Source organism: Bactrocera neohumeralis, chromosome 3 (genome assembly GCF_024586455.1).
Source record: "Bactrocera neohumeralis isolate Rockhampton chromosome 3, APGP_CSIRO_Bneo_wtdbg2-racon-allhic-juicebox.fasta_v2, whole genome shotgun sequence".
In the NCBI taxonomy this organism is placed as follows: Eukaryota; Metazoa; Arthropoda; class Insecta; order Diptera; family Tephritidae; genus Bactrocera; species Bactrocera neohumeralis.
Window position 1 is genome coordinate 37,240,642 of NC_065920.1, and position 15,870 is coordinate 37,256,511.

Below are 15,870 nucleotides of genomic sequence, written 5' to 3' on the forward strand. Positions count from 1 at the left end.
TTTTAGACTTTTTGGACGCTTTTTCTTATCCTTTTGCCCATATAATGCCAGCGGTTCTCAACTGGATTGAGATCTGTTTCCTGGCCCCGTGAGGGACTTAATTTCATAAAAAAAATCTTATTGTTTTGTAACCTGTAAGTGTATGTAATGAATTATTGAAAAATGTATCTCAATATTTTTATGCTTTAGTTAAGGTTTTGGATCTATGGCAAGGTGCTCAATCATCCTATATAAAAAAAAACTTTATTTGTAAATTAAAAGCGCCCTCCACACAAATATGTGTGCGCTTGCAGTTTTCCATGTTCGCGAAAATGTTTTAGACATGGTCGTTATAAGCGCACAAACAACGTTGAAGATCATTTTTATTAGATTTTTTCCATCGAGGCTCCACATTTTTTTGAAGATTTTTTTTTTCCAGCTTTGCCCATATAATTTCAACTGGATTGAATATTGTTTTGGCAAAAGAATTTTTTTAAAAAATAAACAATTAAAACCAAATTCCAATATATGTTTTGGAAATAAAAAAATGTATCTCAATATTTTTATGCTTTAGTTAAGGTTTTGGATCTATGGCAAGGTGCTCAATCATCCTGAAAATAAACTTTTTGGGTGTGTTCGGAGAGCTGTTCAATAGTTGGCTAAACGCCAAATTCCAATATATTTTTCGGCATTCATATCGGGTGATTTTTTAAGAGCTTGATAACTTTTTTTTAAAAAAAAAACGCATAAAATTTGCAAAATCTCATCGGTTCTTTATTTGAAACGTTAGATTGGTTCATGACATTTACTTTTTGAAGATAATTTCATTTAAATGTTGACTCATGTGGTTTCAACAAGATGGCGCTACATGCCACACAGCTCGCGATTCTATGGCCATTTTGAGGGAAAACTTCGGAGAACAATTCATCTCAAGAAATGGACCCGTAAGTTGGCCACCAAGATCATGCGATTTAACGCCTTTAGACTATTTTTTGTGGGGCTACGTCAAGTCTAAAGTCTACAGAAATAAGCCAGCAACTATTCCAGCTTTGGAAGACAACATTTCCGAAGAAATTCGGGCTATTCCGGCCGAAATGCTCGAAAAAGTTGCCCAAAATTGGACTTTCCGAATGGACCACCTAAGACGCAGCCGCGGTCAACATTTAAATGAAATTATCTTCAAAAAGTAAATGTCATGAACCAATCTAACGTTTCAAATAAAGAACCGATGAGATTTTGCAAATTTTATGCGTTTTTTTTTTAAAAAAAAGTTATCAAGCTCTTAAAAAATCACCCGATAGATCTTTTTAGAATAATAAGCTGCCCAACACCAAACTTGGTTAGAGCCCATCATACCATTAAATAGGGCGAATGCTTTACATTGGACGAAACGTAGTTTTCCAAAAAAAAAAAACGCTCTCCTTTCCTATGACGCACTGTAGCATTTCCGTCGGGTCCAAACAAATTAAATTTTGATTCATCGAAAGAAATAAAATTTCTCCAATGTGATGTAGTCCAAGTTTTGTGTGATTTTACCCACTCTAGTCGCTGTTTTTTCATTCGTGTAATGAGAAGTGGCTTTTTGGCTGGACGTCGCGCTCGTAATCCAAGATTATTCTGGACATTTTGCACAGAATAATGAATTAAAATTCGTATAATTTTTAATTATATTGCGCACGCTCCAATCACTTATGCCAACCATTTTACGACTTAACTTTACTTGTTTTCACAACTTACTCAAAAGAAAATACCGCAAATACTGAAATAAAAACGTGCGGAGGCTAACGATTTCAGAAATAACGGTAAACTAATGTAGTCACATAACAAAAAAGCCAAATAGTGAATTTTGAGCAAATAGTGACAACGTGGGTTTTTTCTCGACGAGTGTATATCTTATTTTGAAGTCATTCCTCATTTGGACAATAATCTCGAAATCATAATTTCATATACATACATATATATGTATGTAGCTTTAAATTTTTTTTTATATTATACGCAAGAAAGCATTTACAGTTCATCTTAAAATACGCATAGTTTATCTTTAGTTTTTCGTGAAACTTGTTCTTTAGAAAGAATAGTTTCCTCTTTTTGTAAAGCTTTCAGTTCCTGTGCTTTAATTTGCAATTGTTGTTGAGTCCGTTTGTATAGGTCTGAGCCAACAGAGTTACGATCCATCGATTGATGTAACTTTGCAATTTCTCGCTCTTTTCGTCGTATGTCGTCCGAAATGCGCACACTTGCTACATTTAACGATTTGGTGGTTTCGTTACTTAGTGTTACATTTTTCACTGCTTTCCTTATTTCAGATCCTCCACCCAATATATTATCATTAATAAAGGAAAATACATCTGTTCGCTGTAATTCTCGTTCATATGATTTCGCATTCATCTTTTCCTGTTTTTTCTTTTGACGTTGCAGTTTTTTCTCTATACTGAAAAAGTCTTTATCTCCGTTAGCTGCTTCGCGTAACTCCATACAATGATCAAGTGAGCAGCCTTGAGGTAATATTTGTGCTGTAACAGGTATGACAATACCACTTCCGTCTGAGCCTAATCCAGAACCGTGAACATATCCCATTTTCGCCATTATTTTAGATGCGATGCCCTATTTAATACATACATATAGATAAGAATGTTATAAGGAGTTTTATTTCCTACCCGCGTGTGTTTTTCCCACTCGCCAAGTTGTTGTGTTGGTTTATATTCAAACAATCTTTGTTCTATTAAATTTTCTTGCCTTATGTTTTTGATATCTCCTGAATCTTCTAATTCTCTCAATTCGGTAGAAGATTCGCTAGAGCTTCCGCTGGATAAATCATCATCTGTTCATTTAAAAATGTTACATTAATTTTTAATCCATACAATCTGTGTCTTAAAAGTATTACAAACCGTGAAATATTGGTAGCAAATCTTCAAAGGGAAAATCCCTTTCTCGTTTATCATCATTTTTATCAAGACGTACACGGCATGATTGATCTATAAAATTAGCGCAAAGTACACGACCTTTATGCCAAAGGCGATTTGGCAATTTTGCAAGCACAACGCAATTGCGAGCAAGTCGTGTAAAATCTGGTTCAGTATATTCACCTAATTTTTCGACATCTATAAGCTCGCCATGGGAATAGTGACACTGTGCATCGTCAAATCGGCAGTCTCCTTCCAGGTAGAATGAACAAGGCAACATTTCACGATGAGTGGGATTAGTAAACAAGACTCGTAAGCGAGCTTTTAATTGACCATTACTATCCATATTTGCCGTATCTTCAATTCCACAGACTATGGCATTATGGTAACTAATTGCACCCCAGGTATGCTCATGAGGTGCAGTACACTTCTGACCAACCATATCTTCTAGTTTTACCTTTCAATAAAATGTAATCATTATTTAAGCAGTGAAGAGGAATAAATAACTCCTACTCTAAGCTTAGTTAACTGTTCACCAATATTTTCTTCGGTAACTTCTTGGGCATCGCTTTGAACGTTATCTAATTGTACCATTTCACTCTTAAAACGCTCTAGTTCTTCGTCGAAGTTACATCCATCATCGTTATTAGAGGATTGCTCTGCATTTGTCTGCTTTGTTAATGCAATAAGTTCTAAAATATCTGCCTTTAGACCATTGAGTGCAAGACGTTCTTCCTGATTTTCAGTAACTGCTAAGGACTCTTCAACAATCTGAAGCTAAACAATTTGTGCAGTCAATTTCAAAGCTTTTGATAAGAAATAAATTAATTACCTGTGATTCATATTCGCTAGTATTTATATCCATTTTTGACGAAATATTTAATTGAAAACCATGTTTTTGTATTTGGTGGAGTAAACAAATAAATATTGACAAAAGTATTGCCAAGTTTTTGCAAGAAATTATAAGTTATATGCTGAACACATAGATAGCGACAGACTTCAAGCGACATCCGTCAGATATTAAAATACACACGTTCTTAAGGACACAGTTATATAGACAGCTGCACGACTACTATAAACTGGATATATTTCAATGCGTACAGTGTAATTACACAAATTGATCTGAATTCCGCAGAATGGTGCGGTGATAACAAGAACAACGGCACAATTCCGATTTCTTTGGCGCCGCGATTTGAAGGTACCGTTGGAAAGAGGAAGTCCTCCTGATTAAAAAATATATAGGGTTATATTCGACCTTAAAGTTCAAAAATTCTCAAAATTCGAGCATTTCAACAAGCTATTTTACCGCATTAAACACACTTTACTCACATTTTTCACTTCAAATTAATTAATTTAAACTATAAACTTTTAAATAAATCCACATTTTACACTTTTAACAGTTTTTTTGCCGAAGAAATCTTTAATTTAAAAATTACATTTTACACTCGTAGTGAACATCATGTGTGTGCTAAAATTACGACGAAATGGAGCGCTGCCATGTGATAATAAGGAAATTCGCTGAAATGCCTTTTTCCCAAAAATTCCTCTATCCATTCATATGGATATGTTCTTTATTTAATTTAATAAACAAATATGTATGTAATATTATATACGAATATTATGTAATAATATTATATAATAATATTTAACCATTTTGTAATGAAAACTCAAACTTTGTTTGAATATTAGTGCAAGATAACCAAAAAATATAACCACTTTATAACGAAACTCAATATATTTTTTTTATTTTAACGCAGAAAGGAGTACTATGCGAAAGTACTTCAGTGACCCCGGGTATTCGCTCGACCAGGGTTATTTTTTAAAGCGCGGCCGAAGGCCGCCAACGCAGAAAGGAGTATTACGCGAAAGTACTTCAGTCACCCCGGGTATTCGCTCGACCAGGGTTATTTTTTTAAAGCGCGGCCGAAGGCCGCCAACGCAGAAAGGAGTACTACGCGAAAGTACTTCAGTCACCCCGGATATTCGCTCGACCAGGGTTATTTTTTTAAAGCGCGGCCGAAGGCCGCCAACGCAAAAGGTGTACTACGCGAAAGTATTTCAGTCAGCCCGGGTATTCGCTCGACCAGGGTTATTTTTTTTAAAGCGCGGCCGAAGGCCGCCAACGTAGAAAGGAGTACTACGCAAAAGTACTACAGAAGAAGAATGTAAAATGTACAAACACCGTAAGTTAAATATTTATTGTAATAGACAAATACTTATATTTATAACAGATAACGCCTTTGGAAGAAAAGTTTCTCTATTCTATTTCAATAAAATAACTGCAAAATTCTCTAAAAATATTTAAATTATTAAAACAAACACAATTAATTTAGTATTGTGAGGTTTTCTTTCACACTTCACAAATTTGTGAGGTAATTGAAATCACGTTAGCGTACGGAAAACCTCACAAGTATCAAAAACCTCACAATAGTAAGGATGGTGATTTTTGTGACGAAACTAGAATAGGCTGTTAGATTCATGTTATCCCAAGTTCCCGCCAACGCAGAAAGGAGTACTACGCGAAACTACTTCAGTCACCCCGATATGATATAAATTTTACAATATTATTATAGATTTTTACTTATTTATTTTTATTAAACATTAATCGCATATTATACATATACATATATATGTATAGTATATATGTATATATACATATGTATATAAACAAAGAAAAATCGTTAAGAATCCTACAAATTTGGTGTTTGAGATGTGGCAACGCTCGTTTTCCTCATAATTGTAAACAATCTAGCCTTTGCAACGATGAGTGTTCTAAGTGATTTTTAAATTAATAAATATAGGTAAAATATTACAAAATAAAAGTGAAATGTGAACTTATTTCAATCTTTAAAGTGTATATTTAGATATAACAAGAGAAAAATGTGAAAAAATTTAGAGAAACATTGAGAAATAACATGTTTTCTTAGTGCAAATTTTTGAATTTTTAAACGTGAATATTTCAAAAAATATTAGTTATTTTTACATTATTTTCGGATATTCCTCCTCTGGAGAAGCTACCCTATCCGCACATACCCCATTTATATGGAAATTCGTTTTTTTTACCCCGCCGCCAAAGTAATCGGAATCGTGCCAGAACAACAACTAAGTTAAAAGAAAAATGTGTCCAAAATATGTTAAATATATATTTATATTTAAGCATAAGATATTTAAAAAATCAGCTTTCCGATCACGGATTTATAATATTCGAATAAAAAAAAAAAAAAACAATTATACAGCCGTGCTCCCAGTTTCACATTTCAATTTCACAATGTGATTTTAAAAATTTCCTGTGAAAGTGAATTCGTGTGCTCCCAATTTCACAAATTTTGTTATCGATATTTTCCCATTGTTTCCTCATTCTAAACAGCTGACAAGCATCTGAGAGGATTTTATTGAAAATTTATAAATATTGTAAAATGCCATTTATTTTTTCAATTGCTTCTTTTGAAGCCAAAAGAAGGCGTAAAATTATGGAAATTCGGAGTTTTCAGTTTTATTAATTATTATTAATGTTTTATTGTAGTATTGATTTGTATACTACAGCAAAAATAAATATACAATGTTCACATCGTTGTTTGTGCCACATTTTTTACAATAGATATGGTTATATTTATATATGACATAAACCATGTTGAGTTAAAGTTTAAAACCTCAAACGTTATTATTTATCAGCCTTTTTAGAACTTCTAACTTTTCTGCTTAAATTTTTTGAATTATGCGGTGGTGCTCAAGCTGTTGGCGGTTATGCTCCTCTTGATGTGTTATAAGTTTCTGTAGACTGGTTGCAATGGTTTTCATGGCTACCTCCTCAACAATTGGTGTTTCGGTTTGTATTGGCTCTTCAGTGCGTTGTGATACATTTTCTGCTTCTGTGTGCTCTTCCGGTACTCCAAAAGTAAGGGCACCATCCAACCCATTCACCATTTCGAACAGACCAAATATTTTTGCAACTTCCTCCTCAATTGGTAAAATAAAGGTCTGATCATATGGACCTCCCCCGGTGGCTTTGCCTTCCTTCTTATTGTGCGTCAGTTTTTTGCGAATATGCATTTTCCAATCGAGCAATACGAGAGCTATGTCCTTGATAGGTGGGCCAGCAGCATTTAGTTTGCAGACTAATGCATGCCATTTGTCAGCAGCTATTGTCCGGTCACCTTTAATGAAGCCTCTGGCTAAATCCTGGTTCAATTTCATGAATTCCACGAAAACGTTATCTTGCATTTGAGTTTTATGTTTGCCCCTGTAATGAAGATTATTTAATACTCATAAAATATGACATCAATTAACAAATTTAATAATTACTTACATGTTGCTGGTTTCATTTTCCCCAAATAATTCCGATGACATGAAACAGCTGACGAGCTTAAGCATTGTTGCCACAGCTGTGATTTTAAAATCGCGTTGTTTTTAATTATGAATGCTTTGATATTGTATGAAAACTATTCATTGTTCTTTAAATAAGTTAACTCAATAATTTTTATTTTGGATATAATATGTTGGACATGCCAAGGATTGCAGAAGTCAAATCGTATGGTTTTTTTTTCATATTAATATCAAAGCAAAGAGATTATCCTCAAAGCAAATATCATAAAGCAAACAATATTCAGTGTATAAAATACTACAGAAAATCCATTTTATTCTTGCAAAATGCTCCCACATTTGTTACAAATACGATGAAAAATATTCCGGTTTGTAAGAAACATCGACGGACTAACATGGTTATTAACTAATGTTAATTATTTAAAATTTCAAAAAAACCGGCAATACTAATAAAAGAAATAACATTAGACTTAACTACTTAAATAAATTAAAGAATACACCTTTACATAAAGTTTTATATAATTTATAACGAACACGAAATGAATCGTTGGGAATTTGTTCCGCAAAGCAAGTCAACCCTGCCTCACAATCGGTTATCGTTGTAGCAATTCACTAACAGCTGTTGTTGAATATTTCCTTTCGGATTGAGCGATGCATGATTTTTTTGAGTATATCAGCAAATAATGTAAAAAACTCGTATATACCAATAAATAAGTAATTTAAAAAGGTCATGAGTAGCACCTACAAATATTAAAGGATATATAAAAAAAATTTCTTATAGAAAATAATTTCTCATTTTAACACATTTTGCCATTTACTTTTCATTTCACGGCCAACAAAGAACTCGGATTCGATTCACAAAAAACAATGTGAATGTGAAAGTGGGAGCATCAAATATGTGATTTCAAACCGAATTCACAAGGAAATTTGTGAATGTGAAATTGGGAGCACGGCTGATAATATTTGAGGTCTCTTCCCTTATTGACCCTAAAGGCAAAGTTTTTCAACAATGTAATGTGATAATTTTTGAAATTGGGAATAATATTTACAAGTCATTTAATAAAATATCATCAAATTATCTATAAAAGAACTAGAATCCAAAACATCTTTGTAATTGGATTTCTGTCGAAAATGGAATATTAACGGGGCATCTTGACAGGCAAATATTTATTGTATACTAACTGTATAGCTGTACGTATTGCTAGTGGAGACTTCATATTGCATATGGAATACAATATATGACATATTAATTTGTATGAACTGTCACTTCAGCAGTGTGACAGCTCAGATTTCTTTAAAAACGTCCGTATCCAGCATAGATAAAATGATTAGAATCTCTTTTCTTGCTCTCACGCTTGTCAGCTGGCAGCGAACCCTGATCTGTTTTCTGAGCTGGGAACAAAACACAATCAGAGTGCCGTCAACCAGCAGTTATTGAAAAAGGCGGGATGCCAGAAGAGCAGCGTTAAAACGAACTGCCAAAATTAGTGCGTTGCTGACATTCTGTAGAATTAGATGTCGGTGGTTTATACAATTATTTATATATGTATATGGGTGATATAGGCTTACTGGGGAAAAGAGAACCCAAAAATAATATGGTTAACGCCGCGCTATTTGAATACCTCAGTGGTAATGTGGAAACTGCAAAATACCCAAAAGTTGTTTATAAAATGCCCAATCTAATATTTTTCAGCATTGGCATCATTGGCAAATGTTATAATAAATGTGAATTTTGACAGCTCTCTCTCGAACCAAAGAGACTTGTATCAAATTATCTATGGTATGCAGCTCTCAAGAAATGTAAAAACTTCATATAAAAAAACGCTTAAGAAAGGGTCAAGAAAATTTCCTGCAGTACATTTTCATGTGCTGGTTTGCAGCTCTAAAGAAATTGATTACAAATTTTTAATAAATTTTTTCAATAAAATGCGAATATGGCAAACCTGGTTTTGCGAAGAAACATGAAATTAACAATTGTTTCGTGAAGGAAATCAAAGTAATCGTTAAATTCATCCTAATTAGTTAAAATTATTATTATGAAGTATAGTTCATTTTGAAATTATATATAGAACCTACAAATCAGAGATAAAGAGATGTTTAACTCCTCTCTCACTGGAAGTGAGAGAGCAATTGCTAAACGTCAAAACCTACTGAACTTTGACAGCTAATCGAGTTCAGTAGGTTTTGACGTTTAACAATTGGAAACGAGCGATTGCCAGATTGAAATCTTAGCAAAAAAATATGTAAACGGAGGGATTTGTTGCATCGTTCAAGACCACTTATAAAATATGTAAAACAAAGAAAATTAAATAAATTTGTGAAATTTAAAGGTATTTCATGAAACGTTTTGTAATTTGAAGCATCATAGTATTATTTTCAATGGAAAATGATTAAAACATTTAATGGTTGAGAGCTAACAAGCTTAAATCCTTTTATTGGGCATTGAAAATTCAAAAGTCAGTTGTTCTTATATACTTTAAAAAAATGTAAATAGTTTCTCCATATAATAAATAACTACTATATCGTAATTTTTATTTGTACTAAATGTTGGGTGTTTTAATTTAAATACCCAAAAATTGTTACGTAAGTTCGTTATTTCATAATTTGAAATTTTATAATTAATTTCTTATATGTATATTATTAATTTCTTTTATATATTATAGAGAAAAGGAAAAAGCTTAAGAAGGAGAAAAAGGTAAGCATTGTGAATTGAATGTTGTGTGTATAATTAAAAATTTTAATATTACAGAAATCGTTTAGACCATTTGGAAAATTCAAATCTATTTACCATCACAAATTGTGGTACCGTCACCATCTTCTGGCGGCCATGCAGGTATAATGTATTATTATATAAATGTATTAGTTTTTGCTTTATAAAAATACATTTATGTTTTTCAGATATAATCCAGAAGCTGGATGCCATTGAAACCCAACTCACTGCCATTAAAAAGTCCCTAACAGACAGAGTAGGTAACGCAGTATTACATTACCAAATTAAAACAGAAGCTAATTTTTATAATTTAATTTTCTAGATGCCAGAAAAGGCCGAGGTGCAGGCACAAAGCAAATTATTGCGCGAATGCCGCGTCATAGCGGCAAAGACGCATCATTCAATTAGCCGCATCACCGGTGACTTGGAGGACGAACATTACGTGGAGCTCGCTTCGAAACTGCCTATGTCATCGGAAGAGCACGTGCGCTTCGTGGAAGACAAACTTTCACAAAAGGAAAGCACGGATGCTATGGTAAATATATCGTTTTTAAATATTATGCTATTGTAATATAATTTACTGTAATTTTTTTTACAGATGCCGCTAATATTGAAGTCAAAGGGCGCAAAAGGCAGTGTAGACGGCGTACTGCGTGGTATGCTTTCTGACGATCTAATGTACCACTACAATTTAGAGGGGCGCAAGGAGAAGGGATCCCTACTAAAGTTTTTAGTAGGTTTTTGATAGGTTTTTTACTGATATATATTTGAATGCCTTAACTTATACCGTTTTATTTTAGATATATTTCCTGACAAGGAAAAAAACACTATCTGTGGGGAGCTCAAGAAATTTGTGGCCTTAAGTCACAATCGTTTTAAGCAAAAAAAGCATAAACTTAAGGCAAAATTAATATAAGTTTTCTTACTATTACTTACATATATTAGTTTTAAGTTGTAAATATTAGTTCTAAGTTGTACATACTAGTTTTAAGTTGAAGTTTCTAATTTTACTTTTATAAACATGAATTTTTAAAATTATAATTTTTATACTGAAATAAACTTAATTTGTATTATTTTTCTGTCGGATGTAATAATAATAGGCAAATTATTAGTTTAAGTAAATTGATTGATTATTTTGATTTTATTATTAAATAAAGTGAAATAATAAAAAAAAACTGAATTTTATTTAAAAGAATTGAATTTGCTAGAAGTAACAAATGGGTAACAAACTGATAACGAAAATAATACTAACAGGCATTCGGGTAACAAATACTTTTTGTTATCCATAACACATAGGTAAGCTATGCGCTAACAAAAGAATTTGTTACCCTTAACATACTGTGAAGAGATTTGCTAACAAATTCATGTATTCTAATAGAACAAGGCAGCATGCGATATTTGCCATTGGTTAGAGCGAGATAACCATTGAACATCAAATAGCTATGTGTTACTTTTTTCCCACTCTCCCCTGCAAGACGGGTAGCTGTTAGCAAACGTGTAAGCGGCTTGTTATTGTTCACTTTTTCATTCGTTAAAATATTTGTTACTTTTGTTCAGAGAGTGGGAAAAAAGTAACACATAGCTATTTGATGTTCAATGGTTATCTCGCTCTAACCAATGGCAAATATCGCATGCTGCCTTGTTCTAACAGAATACATGCATTTGTTAGCAAATCTCTTCACAGTATGTTACGGGTAACAAATTCTTTTGTTAGCGCATTGCTTACCTGTGTGTTATGGATAACAAAAAGTATTTGTTACCCGAATATCTGTTAGTGTTATTATTTTCGTTATCAGTTTGTTACCTATAACATATAAGCATGTTAGCAAGAACAAGCAGTAACAAGATTATCTGTTACCCATTTGTTACTTCTAGCAAATTCAATTCTTTTAAATAAAATTCAGTTTTTTTTTATTATTTCGCTTTATAATTTATTTAATAATAACATCACAATAATTAAATATTTACTTAAACTAATAGCGAGCTCCACGTAATGCTCGTCCTCCAAGTCACCGGTGATGCGGCTAATTGAATGGTGCGTCTTTGTTATACGCATCCAAACGCTCCAAATGATTTCTGTAACATTAAAAATTTTAATTACACACACGACATTCAATTCACAATGCTTACCTTTTTCTCGTTGTTAATCTTTTTCGTTTACTCTATATAAAAGAAATTAATAACATATATAGTATAAATGTATATAAGAAATTAATTATACAATATCAAATAATGAAATAACGAACTTACCTCTTTAAAAACCAAAATAAACTGCGCTTTTCGTTTTCTTCTTCTTGAAAAATTGAGCATTCGTCTCTCCTATTCTAGCAAGTTAATATTACAATATGTTTAGAATGTCGATAGTTTTTCTCTATCTTACTTACGTATTTTCCCATTCAATTGAAAATTCCAGAAAATGTAACAGTGTTAGTGAACAGCTGAAAATGTTTCAATGTGCTTGTGCAATCTGTTACCTCCGTCTTTCAGGGTCTGAACAAAAGTAACAAATATTTTAACGAATGCAAAAGTGAACAATAACAAGTCGCTTACACGTTTGCTAACAGCTACCCGTCTTGCAGGGTTGTTTATTCTCTCTTGTTCTTCTAAAGTGGATCATTCACAATGCGTAACCAGCTGTCAAAATTACTTGAAGAAATAATGTATTTTTTTCCTTGAGCAATTACTTCAGAGCTGGATACGGACCTTTATAACTTAAATCGAAATTATAAAATTTATTTAAAATTTAGCTTCCTCAACAATCCTCTTTAATTAAAATGACAGTTAGCACAGGGTTGCAATAGATTTGACAGTTAGTATACATATAGCCTGTCGAGATGACCCGTAATGACGGGGCATCTCGACAGGATAAAATCTATGTCTTGCGAACTGTATTGCCGTGCCTATTGCCTGTGAAGACTCCACATTGCTTATATCTTACAATATATCGCAAACTAATTCGTATGCCATATATCGTAAGCTATAAGCTGTCACTTCAGCAGTTTGACAGCGCAGTTTTCATTTCTATGAAAATTTCGAAGATGCAACATATCCCATTTGCAGATATACCGACGGCAGTTTCATTTCGGTAATCTGAAAATTAGAAGAGCGAGTATTGACCCGGTTGTGTTATATTATAAAAATAAAGAACATTTTCAAAATAATATTTTTTCAAAAAATTATTATTTAGTTTAATATTGTTAATTTACAGAAAAATTATGCAATTGGTTTGGGAATAAGCGAAATCTAAAATTTAATAAACTTATACTAGCGAAAATCAAAATATCATTGCTCATTTTAAATTTATTATTTTAATTGGTACAGTAGAGGCCCGCTAATCCGGACATGGCCTAATCCGGATTTCACTGTAATCCGGACAGGGTTAAAAAACTCAAAATTTCTATTATGTCCCTTGTAATCCGGACCGAAATTTTCTATCCGTATTCTCTTATCCGGATCACATGTTTATTATTCACTACATTCGCTTTTATGCTTTTATACTTTATTGGTTTTTTGTTTTTTTGGAACATGTGTATTATTTGTTATAATAAACAAACAGAATTTTATAAATAATTTTTCATTATACGTAGTTCTGATATATCTTTGGTAATCCGGATTTCCTTATATTCCGGATAGGGGCCGGTTTTAATTGATTCGGATTAGCGGGCCTCTACTGTATATAAAATGTATGCCACAATTATGACAAACCCTACCCAAATTCTGCCTTCGCAAATGATAAAATAAATTTTTCAAGAACTCAAAGCATGCGCTACATCAGCTCGAACCTACCTACCCTACGCCTTTGCGCAAATGATTATCTTATGATAACAAATGCCCACATACAGATTTGGCAATGGCAATAGCAATAATTTTGACAGTTCGCAAGACATAGATTTTATCCTGTCGAGATGCCCCGTGAAAGGAATATATGATAGAAATTTTTATTGCAACCTCTTTATTAATGAGATGGCAACTATTACAGCTGTTTTTCAAAATCATACAATTTTAGTAATTTGTAATCAGAATTAAAAAAATTATGAATATCGGATTAAAATTGGTTGCCAATCTGCGATATGGAATTTCAAAGCATTTCGTCCGAAACACATGCAAAATTGCTGTGGAGGTAGAACCGAATCTTATTGAAAAATTAGAGAATGAAGAGATGAAAGCGAGGCATCATCCTGGTATAGCAAAAATTGGAAAAGTTGAGCTACCCTTAAACCTGCGCCATGCTTTGGAACGTGTCATTGGAGATTATCCGATAAAAACCTTGTTGAAAGATTGCAAACAGCTAGATCAATATATAGGTTCCCGACATCCTCCGGCTAAACAGGAGGAAATAAATTTGAAAATGAAATTAATTATGGAAGAAGTTGATCGTCGCATGCCGCCGGAGAAGTTGTCTTTACTAGGAGAAGAAAGGGCTGTTCATTGGAGGAGTAAACGGGAAAAGTTAATAAAACGATTAGTGGCACAACGAAATTATTCATGGAAGCCGATTGAATATGGTTCATATGAATCTTTGGTTTACGCAATTGGCCGTGGTGCAAAGGAGTATAGTGTACTAACAAGTATATTAAATGAAATACGAGTGCGTGATGAATCGTTCCAACCTAGAAGTTACTTTGATTTTGGTGCGGGCGTGGGCACTGGAATGTGGGCGGCCAGTAATTTGTGGAAAGACACAATATTTGAGTATTACAATGTTGATAGTTCCCGCCATATGAATGATCTATCGGAATTAATATTACGTGAAGGTAATGAAAATCAACAAATATTACTTCGCAATGTTTACTACAGACAGTTTCTACCTGCCATAGAGGTATGGATATGATATTATTCCTATTATAAGAATATTTATTATATATTTCCTTAGACTTTGTATGATTTGGTTGTATTGTCATATACTCTTTTTGAGCTACCGAACATAGAAAGTCGCAAAGATGTGATACTGAACTTGTGGAAGAAATGCAGTGGTTATATGGTCATTATCGAAGAAGGTACTAGACGCGGAAGTCAGTTAATTAATGAAGCTCGAGATTTTATTTTGAACGTAAACAGCGTGGAATTAAAGGGAGAAGTTTTTGCACCGGTAAAAAGTTTAATTTTTTTTAATTTTAATTATTAAATATTATTTTATGTAATTTTAGTGTTCCCATAACTTAACATGTCCTCGGCTTTCCAATAATGATGATAGAACGCCTTGTAATTTTGAAGTAGGATACGTCCCTTTGCATTTGGGAGATGTAAAAAACGATCGACAAACTGCTCGTTATTCTTACGTTGTTTTCAAGAAAGGCAAGATATCAGATCCAACTCGCAAGTGGCCAAGGTTAGTACGACCGACGTTATTGCGTTCCAAACATATAATATGTAGGATGTGTACAGAAGATGCGAAGTTGCAAGAAGTCATATTTACACATTCTAAACATGGAAGGTAATGTAACATTGATTAAATATGTATATACCTTTAAAATGTTTGCCTGATATTTTTTATAAATTATCTTAAAGACATGCCTATCGATGTGCCAAGGCTAGTGATTGGGGTGACAGGTTACCAATAAAATTGGGCGATCAATTACCAACAATAAGAAAAACATTAAAGACTAATGGAGAAAATGAATAAATTATAAAATTTTATGTATGTTACGTTTAAGTAAAAGAAAACTCAGAAAATAGAAAATTGAGAATTTAATGTTGCTGCTTTAGCGGGAGAAAACATTGTTGAAGTAATTTCGAGGCATGGTGCCGAGTTGACAGTCCTTATAGTTGTGAATTTAATATGTGTGCTTAGTCTTGTCATTATTTTTCATATTTGTATGTAGTGTCTACTAATAATCAGTTGGGTTGTTGTTTTTGTAGCGACAGAAAACATTACGGAAGGAATTTCGAGGAATGGTGCCCTGTTGGCAGTCCTTGGTCGAATGATCAACGACAATGGTACTACCAATCAGGAGGTAA

General features: G+C 33.0%; 4 protein-coding genes and 1 long non-coding RNA gene across 7 annotated transcripts; 2 read left to right on the forward strand and 3 right to left on the reverse strand.

The window, feature by feature from the left end:
* Nucleotides 1–1,919: 1,919 nt before the first annotated feature.
* On the reverse strand, nucleotides 1,920–3,797 carry LOC126753451 (zinc finger CCCH-type with G patch domain-containing protein). Its single transcript, XM_050464940.1, has 5 exons — nucleotides 3,715–3,797; nucleotides 3,396–3,659; nucleotides 2,868–3,339; nucleotides 2,637–2,800; nucleotides 1,920–2,583 (listed from the first exon to the last, which is right to left on the reverse strand). Exons 1-5 carry the CDS (start codon nucleotides 3,745–3,747, stop codon nucleotides 1,999–2,001), a joined length of 1,518 nt encoding a protein of 505 aa, XP_050320897.1. The 5' UTR covers nucleotides 3,748–3,797; the 3' UTR covers nucleotides 1,920–1,998.
* Nucleotides 3,798–5,441: 1,644 nt separating this feature from the next.
* LOC126753486 (uncharacterized) lies at nucleotides 5,442–10,878 on the forward strand. Of its 2 annotated transcripts, none has more exons than XR_007666140.1 (7): nucleotides 5,442–5,683; nucleotides 9,866–9,897; nucleotides 9,952–10,035; nucleotides 10,101–10,172; nucleotides 10,235–10,447; nucleotides 10,511–10,660; nucleotides 10,713–10,878. XR_007666140.1 is itself a non-coding variant. In XM_050465002.1 (7 exons), exons 5-7 carry the CDS (start codon nucleotides 10,235–10,237, stop codon nucleotides 10,773–10,775), a joined length of 411 nt encoding a protein of 136 aa, XP_050320959.1. In that variant the 5' UTR covers nucleotides 5,442–5,683; nucleotides 9,866–9,897; nucleotides 9,952–10,035; nucleotides 10,101–10,172; the 3' UTR covers nucleotides 10,776–10,878. The 2 variants fall into 2 exon arrangements, 1 of the variants encoding a protein (XP_050320959.1); XM_050465002.1 differs by having other exon boundaries at nucleotides 10,511–10,645.
* LOC126753478 (uncharacterized) lies at nucleotides 6,410–7,320 on the reverse strand. Its single transcript, XM_050464994.1, has 2 exons — nucleotides 7,189–7,320; nucleotides 6,410–7,122 (listed from the first exon to the last, which is right to left on the reverse strand). Exons 1-2 carry the CDS (start codon nucleotides 7,251–7,253, stop codon nucleotides 6,582–6,584), a joined length of 606 nt encoding a protein of 201 aa, XP_050320951.1. The 5' UTR covers nucleotides 7,254–7,320; the 3' UTR covers nucleotides 6,410–6,581.
* Nucleotides 10,879–11,869: 991 nt separating the features above from the next.
* LOC126753489 (uncharacterized) lies at nucleotides 11,870–12,408 on the reverse strand. Of its 2 annotated transcripts, none has more exons than XR_007666141.1 (4): nucleotides 12,297–12,408; nucleotides 12,163–12,231; nucleotides 12,043–12,074; nucleotides 11,870–11,988 (listed from the first exon to the last, which is right to left on the reverse strand). It is a non-coding gene; the product is annotated as an uncharacterized LOC126753489 (long non-coding RNA). The 2 variants fall into 2 exon arrangements; XR_007666142.1 differs by having other exon boundaries at nucleotides 12,163–12,236; nucleotides 12,297–12,404.
* A 1,462-nt stretch (nucleotides 12,409–13,870) lies between these two features.
* On the forward strand, nucleotides 13,871–15,592 carry LOC126753452 (methyltransferase-like protein 17, mitochondrial). Its single transcript, XM_050464941.1, has 4 exons — nucleotides 13,871–14,731; nucleotides 14,786–15,001; nucleotides 15,060–15,346; nucleotides 15,421–15,592. Exons 1-4 carry the CDS (start codon nucleotides 13,946–13,948, stop codon nucleotides 15,533–15,535), a joined length of 1,404 nt encoding a protein of 467 aa, XP_050320898.1. The 5' UTR covers nucleotides 13,871–13,945; the 3' UTR covers nucleotides 15,536–15,592.
* The last annotated feature ends 278 nt before the right edge of the window (nucleotides 15,593–15,870 follow it).